General features: G+C 30.7%; 1 protein-coding gene across 1 annotated transcript; it reads left to right on the plus strand.

The window, feature by feature from the left end:
• Positions 1 to 498: 498 nt before the first annotated feature.
• Positions 499 to 9,547, plus strand: TRIADDRAFT_63760 (uncharacterized protein; the record flags this gene model as incomplete). Its single annotated transcript, XM_002110444.1, has 34 exons — positions 499 to 543; positions 680 to 802; positions 879 to 970; positions 1,241 to 1,298; positions 1,422 to 1,538; positions 1,623 to 1,706; positions 1,795 to 1,869; positions 1,950 to 2,003; positions 2,128 to 2,185; positions 2,280 to 2,308; positions 2,433 to 2,531; positions 2,647 to 2,703; positions 2,791 to 2,877; positions 2,984 to 3,027; positions 3,454 to 3,505; positions 3,586 to 3,642; positions 3,790 to 3,843; positions 3,949 to 4,122; positions 4,243 to 4,309; positions 4,477 to 4,560; positions 4,793 to 4,953; positions 5,117 to 5,172; positions 5,294 to 5,379; positions 5,465 to 5,595; positions 5,837 to 5,930; positions 6,044 to 6,138; positions 6,611 to 6,731; positions 6,977 to 7,083; positions 7,529 to 7,696; positions 8,492 to 8,668; positions 8,775 to 8,900; positions 8,985 to 9,046; positions 9,223 to 9,331; positions 9,464 to 9,547. The coding sequence occupies 34 exons, from the start codon at positions 499 to 501 to the stop codon at positions 9,545 to 9,547; spliced, it is 3,087 nt and encodes a 1,028-aa protein (XP_002110480.1).
• Between the last annotated feature and the right edge of the window lie 6,107 nt (positions 9,548 to 15,654).

A 15,654-nucleotide genomic window follows, 5' to 3' on the forward strand; every position in this document is an offset into this window, starting at 1 on the left:
GATGTACAGTATATGTAATAACGGTACCTTACTATACAGTATATGACATTAAAAAGCACGGTCCACAGTCCTATTAAGTTTTTATATAACTTGTATAGCATCTCCAGCAATCATATGGTAAATAATAATAAACTGTGATTATTATTACACAAACTTTTGTACGAGTTCCAAATTTCAAATTAGCAGTTAAAATCTCATTTATTCACCGACTATACAATTAATAACGCGTAAGTGATGACAAAATTAATATTATTTGTAATTATAAAGTATAATCCATAAAAAGTATAATGTTATCATGATATTGTTGCTAATCAAAGGCAACGAATTTCAATTTAAAGAAAAATCATCAACCAAATCTGTTACAGCTCTGTGGCTATAGTAGATTATCAATTTCATATATATTTCTTACATCATATAAAGTTACCTTTGTCTAAAATTTTACCATTAACCAATATTTTTATACTGTATAATTGTGATTTTGTTTTGTACTTAGCAAACATGGCAACTACATCAGCCGAAAATGTTGGAGAAATCCTCGTAAGGGTAGGTACTTGTTGTTACAAGTATTTCTTTTGGATTTGTTAATTGGAAGATTACAATTACTCTGGAAATTACCTTGCTTAACGATGAGAATGTTTATAATAAGGGTAATCTCCAAGTACATACTAACATCTTTTAGGTACAAGACGATCTGCATCGCTTGAAAGAACAATTAGCAAATGCTGGAGCATCAAAAGGAAAGCAAGCTATTGATTTAAAATCTTTAGAACAAGCAATAGAAAGAACTGAAGAAGGATTAAGGGTACATAATGATCTAACTAAGCTAAAACTATGACTACTTATGATTAAAATCATAATATCTTACCCTCCAATATTAGCAAAATGCCGACAAGGTCATGCATTCTATACAAAATCGTGTTCAAATTTTACCAGCACTAAATTCTTCTGTAAAGAACGTTCCAGACTTTGAGTAAGTTGCTGTGATACCTTAGATCTATTTCTGAACTACCATTTCTTCTAATTTATAAATTTTGAGATACATCTATTTAATGTTAATAGCTGATTTAACCCTTAAATTATTTTTACTATTAGTGGAGCTGACTTGATGATCAGCAATCGAAAAATGAATCAAAACAGAATTCGGTATAAATACATATTTTCGCTCTTCCTTGTTATTCATACAGTGTGGCGTTAAATTTTATTTAATAACACTATCTATATCACTTACCTTCCAATATAGACCAAATGATAGCTATCAACAATATGCTGAATACTATTCAATGAGTCCGGGAGAGCAGGTCAAAAATAATATCAGATAATGGCGATTAAATTTAACTTCGTTTAATTTAATGAACAAAAATAAGAAAACTTTTTTATCTTAACTAATTTTTGGAACCCTTTCTTTGTTATCTACATGAAAGGTGAAAGAGCTGCATAAAAGACGAACTATGGTCAAGCCAGATACAAATAATGCAAGACAACTATTAGAAAATGAATTTGACTTACCTAAACAAGCTAATACAATTCAGAAAGAATCGGTAATTACTTTTAAAATAGTAGATTAGTGGCAAAAGATTGTATTGATTTTAACTATAAACAACTTATTCTCTAATTTATTGAAGCATAAACTTACTGGAAGAGTCTCAGTAGGCTCAAATGTTAAATCCTTGACGAAGCTACCAGCTAGAAATAGACGGGACCCTCAGGTAAATATCGTAAGCGTAGAAATCGAAATCAATTTAACTAGGGAAACTAAGAATTAACATCAAATTTCTAACTTTGTGCTATTCTCAGTTAACACCCCCTCAAATTAAAGAAGAAGATGCAAGAAAGGGAATTTTGAGCTTATTAGAAAGAGGATTAATTCCTGTACGTACATAGTATTCCAATATCCTGACAATATTGCATGTTAATTATGCGGCTTTTTACCTAAATACTATTTCCAACAGGCAGCAGCACAATTAACACTACAACCTGACCCAGTTAAAAGCAAATCAGCTCCGGTATGAAGTTACAATCATTGTTAAATTATATATTCATATGTATGTTAATTATTATGTAACAGTATTATCCTAGTTTTATTTAATATCTTACTGATATTAAATACTTATAAATCTATAATTATAGCTGCATCATATCTCCGAACAATATTCCATGAGTTCAAAATATCTATCTGGTCATATCGGTAATTTAAATCTTAATTAAGGAAGAAAATTATTTAAAGGTATTCGCATCTTAACATATTTTTTACTAATAAAAATATTTTCGATTATGATTAGATATCGGTTTTAATATGGCAGGAGTCAAGGTAGCCAATGTTATCTTAATTAAAATGTTAAACTATCCATCTGCCAATATCAGCAATAGTTGATTTGACGAAGTCAATCATTATTTAGCTACAATTAAAATATATGCATCAACTATTTACTTAGCTTGATAGTAGTAAGCAAACACAGAATGAATTGACAGCTGTAGCAACCGCTCAAAGCATCGACAGAGAGAGCTTGCTAAAGCATGGCGAAAGGGATGAAGTAAGAGCTCTACTTGTAATTTATGTACCAGACCTTATAGCATTAGTAATATATAGGAAAAATGAAATCAATATCACTAGCTAGCTATACTAAGGTATTCATTATAACTATTTAGGCTAGGACGTCTACATTACGATCGAAGCAATACGAACTGCCGACATCATTATCTAAGGTAAACAAAGCAATAGTCCAAAAGTTTCTTATCTATAAATATCAAATTCTCTCTATAGACTTGGTAAAATTTCTTCATTTTTCTCAGTCACTAAGCAAAAAACCTCCTACAGGACCCCCACCATCATCTCCTACAACTGCTAGAACTCTACGATTCGTAATTAGTGGTGGGAAAGTAAAAGAAGATTCCGAAGTAGGCAACTACTGTAGTAATAATAATAAGATTAAAAATCTTATGACAAAATGAAATATTTTAAAACAAATTTTCTTTTTACTTTTAGGAATTTAAGGCATTTAAAAAAACATACATATTAAATTGGGGAAAGTAAGCGCAATACTATTTCAAACCTCTATTTAAGTAACTGATTAATAATTGTTTAGTGAATTTAAAATTAGATATACCACTTCTAACATTTAACACCGATATATCAACAGTATCGTAACAGTTTTGGGTGCCATGGAGCAATTCGCAAGAAACTATCGATTACCGGTTCTGTTTATCAATGGTGCAAAGTAAGCGTTATTAGTATTTATCTTTAGGTTTATGATAGATTAAAATTATCAAATTTCACATAATGGTCAGGCCACACCGTAGAATGATACGAAGTAGCAATAAAGCTAAAATCTTAAAAATTTCTACTTCGTTACAATCAAAGAAACGATAAATATTTGAGATAGATTACAATGTAAAATAAATATCGAAATGAGAATAATTTTGCTTAGCATAGTATTTACGGATTAAAATCAACAGTCTAGATCAATTAGCCACGGATACAGAGTTACAAGAAAGAATTACTAAAGATGTGAGTATGATAAATGTAACTTTTTTTAATCTGACACACTCGAATTCTCACTGTTAATCTATTTTTCTTAATTAATACAGATGCTGTTAGACTGTGTAGAAAATATTGCAGACGTAATGAAATTAATCAGCATACCTGTAAGTGTATTATTAAATTATATTCTTGAGATAGTAACTAAAATAATCGAAGATTTGCTTATTATCAATTTAAATTGCGATCTCTTTTTGTAGTTGCGCTACAATTACAGTAACAAATATATGGAAATATCAATATTTATGCTTTAGGGTAGACGATTTAAAGGTGCAGATGGAAGTAATATCGCTGCTATCAAAATTCAGGTAAAAATGATATCTTAGTTATAGTAAAATATTTATTATACTTTCATGCGCCCTTAAGTATGATCTTCATGATGAATATTTTGGCTCCAACCTCTGTAATAATAGGCATATTGGCGCCGTCATAAAGACCGTAAAGTTTATCTTGCGCTACGAAGACAAAAATGGGCTGCAGGAATTATTGCCATGTCATGGCTAATGTCCCTTAAACTTTCCGTGATACGAAAACAATTGAAGCAACGTAGACTTGAAGAGTTGGAAAAGTTTCGAGATTTATCAAATGTAAAGATAATTCTATAAATAGGCCATTTATTAATCATAAATTCATTCCAAACGAGGTCAACTTTTACTACTCTGATTCTCAATTATTTGTTATGTCTATTCGCTTCATATACTATATAGGATTTGAAGAATAATTGGAAGAAGATTAAAGGGTCGTCCCATGTTGTCATCCATATTCCAAGTTTAGGTACAAATCACTGCTGTACTATTGACGGTTACTATATTAACTTGCAGGCTTTAATGTTATCATAAAATGTCAATATTACACAAGATTCGTATTTACTTCGTATAAAAAGTGGATATTTGGGATGTAATATATTTTTCTTACGTGAATGCACGTATTTCATGCAACAGGTTATTCCGAAAATATTCGTGAAAACTTACACGACATACCTTTGCTCCAAAATTTGCAAATGGCACGATTATGTGAGATTACAGGTAACTATCCTATCTCGTAACTATCAATAATAAGTTTTCCACTACAAAGCATAACTCATTTAATACTTTAAAGTTTAGTTTATATCTAAATCAATGAAAGACTAGTACACAGCCTATGCATTAATAAGCGTCGGAAATTATTTTCAATGTTTGCACTAAATTTATTATCCGTTATTAAACTTGATATGATTGTGAGAAAGTTAATAAGATTGACTCTTTTCTAATTCTATAGACCCAAATGTGGATATCATTTTGATCTCACCTATGACACTAAGTGACGAAACGGTGGATTATTATAAGAAATTATTGGCTGTATCTATGCCTAATAGTGATAAAAAATCAATTAATGATCGAATTAAGATTATCATGCCGGATGCATTAACGCAATTTAAGGTCAGTGACATGATCCATTGATAGAGTTCGTATGATACATACACAATTTAGCTACCCTGTAAAATTGTAGAATAAACAGCAAAAAAATAGGAAACAGCTAACAATTTATATTCTATCAAAACGCTTAGCATTCTTTATTGCATTTATACATTCATATCTACAGAGGCATAATATGTGCTTATCAACAAGACTGAAATACAGTCCTAAAGCAATGAAAAGGTGACTTTTAATTATAATTAGCAGTCTAAGTGAAAATAATAAATTCGGACACTACATTTAGCAATAGATCAGAATTTTATTATTTTCTGCAGATAATGTTATTCATATTTATTATTTATAGATTAAAAAATTTAACATACGGACGAAGTGGATACATAGTCCCTGGATTAATAAGTAAAGATGATTTGCATATTGCAGATCAACTAGGTATGTTCTCTACATTTAATTATAATATATTGGTGATTAGCTAATTAATTATTATCTCGAAATCTCTACATCGAATCGAGGGTAGATTTACCTATTCTTGGAACCGAACCAGATATAGCCCAACTATTTAGTACTAAATCAGGATCACGAAGGATCTTTTTAGACACAAATGTAGCTATTCCTCCTTCAACATGCGATATTTTCACATTTCAAGAGGTATTAGTATGGTTCTATACCATTTAACCACGTTAAAATTAAATTCACATCTTATTATTACTAGCCTTATAGCAAGTTATATGTACGCGTATATCATTAAAGCAGTATACATAATAAGACTTTTTGAAAAATAACCTATATTCCTAGCTTATATCGTTGGTGAAAATTTATTACTTTCGTTTTATGAAGATATTATGACAGAATATGATTTAATATCGTCACTACTTACTTATACTTATAGTTCTATGATGAATTGACTGACCTGATTATAAATCATGTTAATATACGAAGATGGTTATTTAAAATCGACAATGAATTTGACGGTAGAGGCACAGGTACAATGAATTCAATGGTTAACTGGTATAATCAGTGGAAATCTTATTCTCCATTTAAGAGTTATAGATTCTAAATGTTTTTTTTATAAAATCTTATATTCATGATTTTGTAGCATATTGTGAAATTGCTCAATATTTAAAGTGCTATAAGTGGTTGCGCAAAGAAGCTCATCGATATGGTGCTGAATGGCAACAGAAATGGGCCCAGGTAACGTTCTGAAGTGTCTTCATAATCTCGCTCTACCAATAGGCGCAGCATTTCTATTTACTTTAACAAAATAAGAATTTGAAAATCTTGTATCAATTTTTTACTATCATAGTGCTTCGCGGTAACGTAAAAATAATCTAAAAGTTAACGACAACCATAATAACTAAGAACAACGCGGAGATTTTTGATAGTATCGCACACATTGTAACTAAATGCGTGACAATAATTCAATACCTGTAATATAATAGGAGTTTAAAACTTCATAGATATTTCATCTGTATCTATTTTAAATAGTATACCATTCAATATTAAAATTTAAATCCTTGAAAATATATAGACCAGTAACGTATTTAACGAGCATTTTGTGATCTGGTGTTGCTAATTTCGTAACAAGTTTTATGGTGGGCCGTTTAATTGAAATGATTGAACTCGACTGAATCCTAATATTGTAGCGTAATCATTTCATCGCTAGGAATCTGCAAGGACAAAAATTTTAGGTGAATTACCTGATATTCTTGATAATTATTGCCATATTGTTAACAAGCGAGGCTATCAGACATGGGAGAGATTCTGCAATGTTTATTTGGAAAGAGGTAATAGTAATTATTAAGTAAAATTAACTACGGTGGCACTGCCACTAGCTAAGTAGATATTGTATAGCAAGCATATTGCACTAACTTTATAACTTAGTGTTGAACTCTGGTAGCGTAAAAATACTATAAATATTAATAAACAGAAATTCAAGTACTTTTACTTGAAAATTTTCATGAGATGATACATTGAAATTACGGTATTTTGTCGGTAAATATTTATCTACTGCTTTTGTTAATGGTTATAGGAGGAGTTATTCAAGCTTGTCCACCTAGTGATAGCGTAACTGGTGTAACAGTTGATGCTTTAGTTGATCCAACTGGTCAAGTGAATATTATGTCATTAGGTGATCAGGTAATAATCTTAACAGAAGCATAATAACTTTTTGGCTCTTACTATATACGGTATTATGTATAATATGCAAGGGAAAGTGCACTCAATAAATTATAAATTGTCAATAACAGAATAATGTATGAACGTATGACTTCAGAATTAAATTTGCAGTATCGATAGTCAGTACTATAGGTATTGGCAATTTCAGTCTATTAACGCATTATATAGTTAAAATTATTAACATAACACAATTAACTTGACTACTAATAGTTTATCACAGATATTTAATACTTGTTCATAACTGATAGAATGATAAGTGTATTCATCTCGCCCAACCTTGTAATCGTTGCTTCAAGGCGAAAATTAAATCAAATGCCTTTCTCTATACGTCCTAATTATATAGCCTTAAATAAATTCATTTTAAAATTGTATACTAAAGGATTTTACATGTACTCATTTTTTTAAGATTCACGCCGAAAGTCAGTACAGAATGTGGGGTCTATCCGTTCCTCAATCATCAGTTGATCCCAATCTAATCTGCGAAACTATTCAAAAAATTGGCAAAAGTTGTTATTCTAGGGGGATAATTGGACATATTTGCATTGATTTCGTGACTTTCATTGACGGCATAACGGTAAATGCTAACTGTATTTCATAATTCAGATGTAAAATTATTCCTCCTGTTAATACTTGATAACTGAGGAAAAGCAAATACTTTTAGTCTATTCAGATGATACATACGCGTATGTTGTATTTGAAATGTATCTTTAGCGACATGCGTTATTGCTATGCGTGCACTACTTGCATCAGGTACTTAATCGATTTTTTTAATTCTTCGTATTTTCAGTAGAATCTATATATACAGTTGGTATTGTTACGATAATAAGATAAATATTATACGGTACCCTTTCTAAATAGCAGTATATCAATGAAGGAGTGCTATATCTCATCTAACGAATTCTCATATCAATCAGCCTTTTGCTTATATACTTTATTACCGTTCCATAAATCTTTAGATGTTAGAATCGAAAGAGTAGAAATTTATTTTAACTAGAAACGATTGCACACAATACAGTGATACTATACGTAGCGTAGCTATCTTCTCTATGTTTAAAAGAACTTCTAATTACCTTACAACTTATTTACCAGTTTAAGAATTTAATCTATCCATTTCTTTTAGTCGTATTTTTTGGTTAATATATATGAACAAAATCGTCTCTAGTACTACAAGAAGACGCTGACTTTGACTGTATTATGGATAACTAGCATACCTTATATATACACGTATCAGTAACGTCTTAGCATAGAACTTATAGTATCACCTGCTTAGCAAGGACCTATATCGGAGATTTCTTAAAACCGGTTAAATTTGGATAATTTTTACGGTTTATAACTGTAGTTAACAATATTTATGTTGTTAATGTACCAGATGGAACAAGAATTATGGGCTACAGATTTAAAGATATGGTATAGCGATACTATGGCCATGTCGCGGCTTATGCGTTTTATGACCAATGGAAGCCTTGATCCTCTCCAATCGACATTTAAAATATCAGTACCAAAGAAAGAAGAGAAAAAATGGCGAAAGAAGAGAAATGAACCTCCAGTAAGGAAAACACTTTCATATCATATAAAGCCAGGCTGTGATAGCATTTCCTATCAATTCTTCATTTGATGGAGTGAATGTGACTAGAATAATTACATGTTAATAGGCACCGCTAGAAGAAGAACGATTTGGGGTTGTAAGTACGAAGCTATTTCATTCCAATATGCAAATTGTCCACTATGGTGTTTTCTTTCAAATGTGCAAAGCTCAAGGTATTGGGTTTGATATCAAGGTAAGTAGTAAATTAATATTTACTATCGGTCAATTGTAAAATATTTATAAATTTCATAATACTAATGCTTTCCATATTTACTAGGAGAAATCTGGAACTGTGTTTACTATTGCAGATGATGTCAAAAGAAAGCATATGGGAATGTTGTAAGTACTGAAGTAAAATTTCGAAAAATTATCATGTAGCCATGTGCAGCTATCTAAATGAAACTGTACTAAATCCCTATCTTCAAAAGCGAACTACTTTACTTTACTTTCTTTGCATGAGGACATTAAGTGCCAAGTTAAATTATGTTTTTCATACTTCTTGTCATTATCAATAGGTCCATTTCAGACAGTTTACAAGGTGCACTAACCAGTTTTGCAAAAGCATTAAGTACAATTCATCAAGAAATTTCATCTCCTGAAATGAATGGAGTGACTAATTTTAAGGTATGCCATTCATTAAACAATGTAGTTTATTATAATCAATATATTGCTTGCTATTAGTGGAAGATTCAGCGAGTAAATGTAGAAATAATACGCAATTGACATAAGTGTCTATTTATTCAAACCTGTTTTTAGGCAGCAATCGATGATATCGAATCGATATTAGGAATAACGATTGAAAATGAAAGCGAACATACCAATAGCGAAAAAGATACTTAAAATATATAGTTATACAATTTATAAAATTATCAACCGAAAATAGCACTTTTATATTAGTGTGCTCGTATGTGTATAAGTTTAATTTTGTGGTTTTGGTGAAATCTAATTATGACTTATCGTGTTTGTAATGTATATATATCCATACAACGCATACAAATGTTAGCATACTTGCACATGTGAGGAATTGGAAACATACGAACTATTAAAACTACTACGTGATCTTATTCTCCGCATGTGATCAGTCTTATAAAATCAATTGATCATAAGTCATTGCAAACTGTATATAGATAATGAAAAGTTATTTTTCTCGATTTATTTATTCAGATATTGCTGTATAATTATTTGATTTATTGTTGCATTCTACTGAACCTTCTTTACAATGTATAATGTACATCCTACTTTGATTTATCGTATAATATATAAATATATATATATATATTTTATAAAGAAAACTCTTCTGTTATCGATGAGTTCATTACTAATGTAAGAAATAACCGTATCATCACAGGCATCATCCTCATTTAAATAACATACAATGATTAAAGTAAGTTAATCCTCTTAATTAAAGTAATCCTAAATGACCATGATGATAAGATGAGAATTTATGACTCTCCTCAATTCTTGCTATCTCTTCCAATGCTTCGTATCGATCTTTTATCAATACAAAACTTCATTATCAGAACTGATTGCCAGTAGTATGATACCATTAATTATAGGAGTATTCGTATATATTATATTATTCGGTATGATTCCATGAACTTAATTAAATGACGATATCATCAACTGTATTACTGTGATCACTATTATTAGTACAGTACAGTAGCATGTCCCTGCTTATGATACTTTTATTACGGTACTATTTTTTAATACTGGGTAAATGTAACACCTATACTCGTATGTATTTGACAGACTGAACAAATTGATCTCCTTTGATAGAATAAAAATACCGAAACAATAACATAGCAGCCAATCGTAACTCGTAGATAGTATTAAATTTATAGTACTTGTACAGTTTATTTGTTAAGACAGGATTGCTCAATTGCAGATTAATTTCTGTATAAAGTTGAATTATTCAAATAATATTGCTAACATTATTTTAGTTCTCAAATATTACACTGAGTTCGGGATAATGATCATTGATTTCATTATAATCAAAGATCGAGTTATATCTATTCTCTTGATTACAGTGTCTTCATCGAATAGTCTATACGAACAAACTGGGTAATCTTAAAAGATCTGAAAAAGGACTAACAGTGAAGATAAGTTTTGTTTACTAAAACGATATCAAACGGCTATTGGACGATATACAGTACCAGTCGCATGAGAAGCAATAAACTTACGACGACTTAACCTATCGCTACCATATATGACATCATATAAATTGGCATCTTAAGAAAACGTCACAGGAAGGAACTGAAAAGGCATTCTTGATAAATGATATACGGGTATTCATCTAGTGGTATTAATTTTATAGCACTTGCAACGTTGAAGACGTTAGACATTACACTTTGAGACCGCCAGCAGACAAGCCGTAAATATAATGTACTATACTATTGCGTTTTGTTAAATTGCTTTACAAGGAGATTGACGTATATCATTACAGATAAGTCTATAAAGTTTACATATTTCACTATGGTAAAAAGTAGCCATTTGTATTAAATGTTATTGTTGAGTTTCTCAATTTTAAAAAATTTTTTTACTGGGTATATTAACTTGTTTTCTAAAACGATCAATAATCTTATTGACATGAAAATTGCAATAAAACAAATCTGGAAACGCGTATATTCACAGTCAACTCTATACACATAACTCAACAGCATAATAACAAAAGAACCAAATATTAGTTTCCTTTAGCTAATAATAAGTTATTTATCACGGTAACATAACGTACCTAGTGACGTAGGGCAAAAAATGCTTACATAAATGTAGTAGGTACACTATGTGTAACACATACAATAAAAGTACGATGCTATTTCTGCGCACAGTAGGCATAAGATTATTGGACATTAATTTTTTCATCCTTTACTTTCTTGTATTAACTCCTTATCCGGTAGGAAACTGCACCAAAATTTTACTTCTATTCGAAAATGTGATTGATTCTTCGATAGTAATCATATTAGCATTCTAATCCTTCCCAAGTGCTGACAACAATAATCTAAAATAGATGATAGTTCTCGGTATTAGAACACTATCAGTATTATGGATATAGAAATACAGTATTATTACGAATTATGAATATAAAAATACGGTATTACAAATTTACTAACGTTATACGATTATGTCACCTATTACATAATTATACAAAAATGCTGTATTACTATTGCAGTTAGTGTCTAGCAAAGGCTGTATTACTACATACCGAAGTAATGTACATATAACGAGTCTAATTTTATTCAAATTAAAAACGAGACAAGGAAAACAAATATTAGTAAATATTATCAGCACAGATATTTACATATAGAGTGTGGCAGAAATAACTTCTTGAAAGTAGGCACAACAATTATTTAAGCTCAACAACGTAGACGGATAAAAGAAATTAAATGATCAAAATTTAATTTACTTACAAGTTTTAGCATTACTATCAATTGTTGGAGATTTAAGGATACTAATAACATTAACAACACAATGATACTAAAGGCATAATTTTCCTTCATTGTTTAACACAGGCTGCTATTGTTACGACGAAAGCTATTTCGCAGTAGAGATAACGTAATCTGCTGAAACTCTTACATTTTTTTTTGTTCTGCTCTAAGATTTATAGTAACTTTGTAGTAACATGTAAACCCTAATCGACAGGACTATAGTCCGTATTTCATGTGTGTTAGCATATCGAATAAATATAACACTAATACAGGTAACGTTATTTGCAAATACACCGAAGCCCGAGAATTCTTGAAAAATTATGTGCGATAGATAGTTTACGTAATATCTGTATGAACTATTTCTTTAGACAATTATTGCTTAATTAAGGTCAAAATACTGTAATCCTTCAGGCAAAAAGTGATGTCACCCATAAAAAATTGCACTGTTTATTAATTCCAGGAAAAGTAATGACTGGACGCACTTTAAATCAATCAATTTTTATACATGTAATGTGATATTCAGTAAGTAGTTTAAAGATTCCGTGCTACAGTAATGTCATTGGGTGACGTGGTTAACGATACTACAGTACGTACCGCATTAAGGCACTTTTAACCTTTCATATTATTCATGCGTTGACGCCAATTTACTTGGCGCTACCGGCTTCTTACGTGGCAAATTATCCGGAGTTGGATGTGCTTTTCCAACAGGTACTTGACTTGGATTTGCTGTTTTTGACATATTATAATCGCCAGAATCAAAATATTTGACCTATAAGATGGCAAATTCAAGTAACACAAAGTTATAAAAAATCCTTGATTGATCTATATATGTATCGGTAGAATGACATATAGCGAAAAAGCTGCAGTATTTGACTATAATTAACATGAATACTTGCAATAAAAATTTCAGAATTGCTACCAACATCATTATCTCCAAATAAGTTCAAGTTAGAAGGCAATTTACCGAATACTAGTTACTCTTACAGTATCTTATGGATTTAGTACAGCTTATTAGCGTGGTAAGAATTCAATATTATCTAGTCATAACTGTACAAAAGTTGAAAGCGGATAACAAATATTGTATGTATTACGATATATTGTTTCGACCGAGCGCTAAGTCCATGCTTTAATTCCATAATTTTAAAATTTAGGGATTTGTTGGCGGTTCAGTGAGGAAAGGTAAGGTTTTCGTTAAATTAAAAAGTTAGTCTGAATTGTTTTTCATTCAAAAGTTGACTTGTGGTGCCTTTAGGGTTAGGGATCGAGTTCGGGGGAAGGTGGGGGACGGTTAGGGTTTAGTTTTATCAAATAAAATAATCCTTCGTTAGCGATTCCATCACGTTGCCAGCATAAAAACTCTGGTATGTTACGAAGGACCTTACTTGATAAATTACTACAAATATTACACTTTTAGTTTCTATCACGTACTACGCAGTACTCCAGAGTATACTAAGTATAGTATGTTATACAAGCAAACAGTGAAATATTGTATCTATACACAGTCGGTAATTCATTAATCAAAAGCGTAAAATGAGGGCGAAAACTATAAATGGATACCACCACAAGCTACTGTAACTAAATCAATATTTTCTACCACAGTCTATCTATTTCAGATAATAAAGACTTTCTAAAATTCTGTTATAGTAATCGAGGTGCTTGCTTATGGTGAACTGCAAGTAAGCTACCAGGAGCAGGAAAAGTAATACATTACAAGTAATTTAGCTCAAATTAATACAGTTGCTAAATATAATTGTAACCTAAAATAATCTACTTAATATAAATTATGTGAAAGTAAATAATGTAAATATATACACTCGTAGAAGTTGTAGGTAAGTCGCAATCTTTTATAGCTTGCAGTACGATGTATGCAGACCAGCAGTGTTACATGTATTATACGTCGATACAGACAGAAATATACAGTACATGCAAATACACCGTATAGCATATAAATTATCAATGCCTACATATAATAAAATATAAAGTATTATTTATGTATAAGGCATAATAGATACTTGAAAAATAGGGCTAGTCATGATTAAAGATTCAGTTAAACTGTAAATACTTATCTACCGATGTTGTGAGTGCTACAAGACAAGCACCAAATTTGTTGGAAGGAGCTTACAATAATAGAGTTCAAACCATGACGAAGGTTATTGTATTGATTATCTACAGTGTAGATCTCCTTTATAGAAACATCTCCTTTCTTGTAAATGATTTACATGTACTACCTACTAAAACTCTTATACTAAGTTCATGCTATAGTCTAATGTTATTCAAGATACAATCTTTTATACTGGCTGCTGGCATGCAAGATAAAACGAATAGCTTGTAATTAGTGACAAATTACAGTAGCAACACACCGCTCATATAAACGTAGCATTAAGTAACTACTCCAGTTTTAAAGTGAAAATGTAGCACTAAGCGAAGATCGTCTTTTAATATTACCACTTGAAAAAAATTTCTTTATAAATTTTCTTACCTTTCTTTGTAATCTTTGTTGTAAGAAATCGGTTGTTTTTGGCTTCATATTACCAAATTTAGCCCTAACTTTGGCTTCTTGCTCGCTCTGCAATAAAATTAATTGTACAGAAAAATCAATCATAATAATAGCAATCAGCAATTGTAAGAGCGTAACTAGACCAAGTATCGCATTCAAACGTACTTCTTAAGATGGTTCAATAGTGTGATATACAGTAGTAGATTATAGCAAAAGTGATATTTTAAATTACTAAATTAAATTATTTTAAAGTACAGTTCACTCAGCTGTATGATGAGATGTTGTATACGAGTATATACGTATGCTGATCAGACTGGTTTGAGTTCTTTTTATAATTATAATTATTAATCTGTCGAAGGTCTTAATATAACATTAGAAATTACTTTTAAATCAAGATTTTCATTCGTACTCATTCGTATAAGCATACGAACAATCATTAACCGTATGTAAATCCACTGGATAGTACAGAGTGTATACAATAGCGTACAGCTACTAAACTTAAAAATTGATATCAAAATTAAAAATCTTGTCTAGTGTAATACCGAACAGCGTGGAGGATTAGAGCACGCAAAGGATGATCCAATAAACTGTACATAGCTATTCTACAAACTACCGTCCATTGGACTATTGTATTACCAGATATAGCTTAATACCTGGATTCATTTTCATTACTTTACTTGCAATATGTCTAGGACTTGATGAAGCGAGACTACAGACAGTATCTTTTGTGTTATGCATATAGTATTGGGCTTTTCATTCGTCATGCCATTTAGAGAAAAGCACGTTTCTAAAGTAATTGTTAGCATAGGATAATACTACCCCGTGGGATAATTCCGTATTTTTATACTAGCCAAAAGCGAACTGTGACCACTATCATGTAACAAGAGGCTTCAAAAATGGCTGTACTGTATATCCTATTACCAACTGTGAGGGAATTTATCTTCAATGATATGTGTCTTTGTCCTACAGAAAGTTAATTTGAAGTATTGCCAATTTAAATTACCAGTACATTTTGATCCTTAATTAAA

The sequence above is a fragment of the Trichoplax adhaerens genome, genomic scaffold, assembly GCF_000150275.1.
Source record: "Trichoplax adhaerens TRIADscaffold_3 genomic scaffold, whole genome shotgun sequence".
NCBI classification, from domain to species: Eukaryota; Metazoa; Placozoa; class Uniplacotomia; order Trichoplacea; family Trichoplacidae; genus Trichoplax; species Trichoplax adhaerens.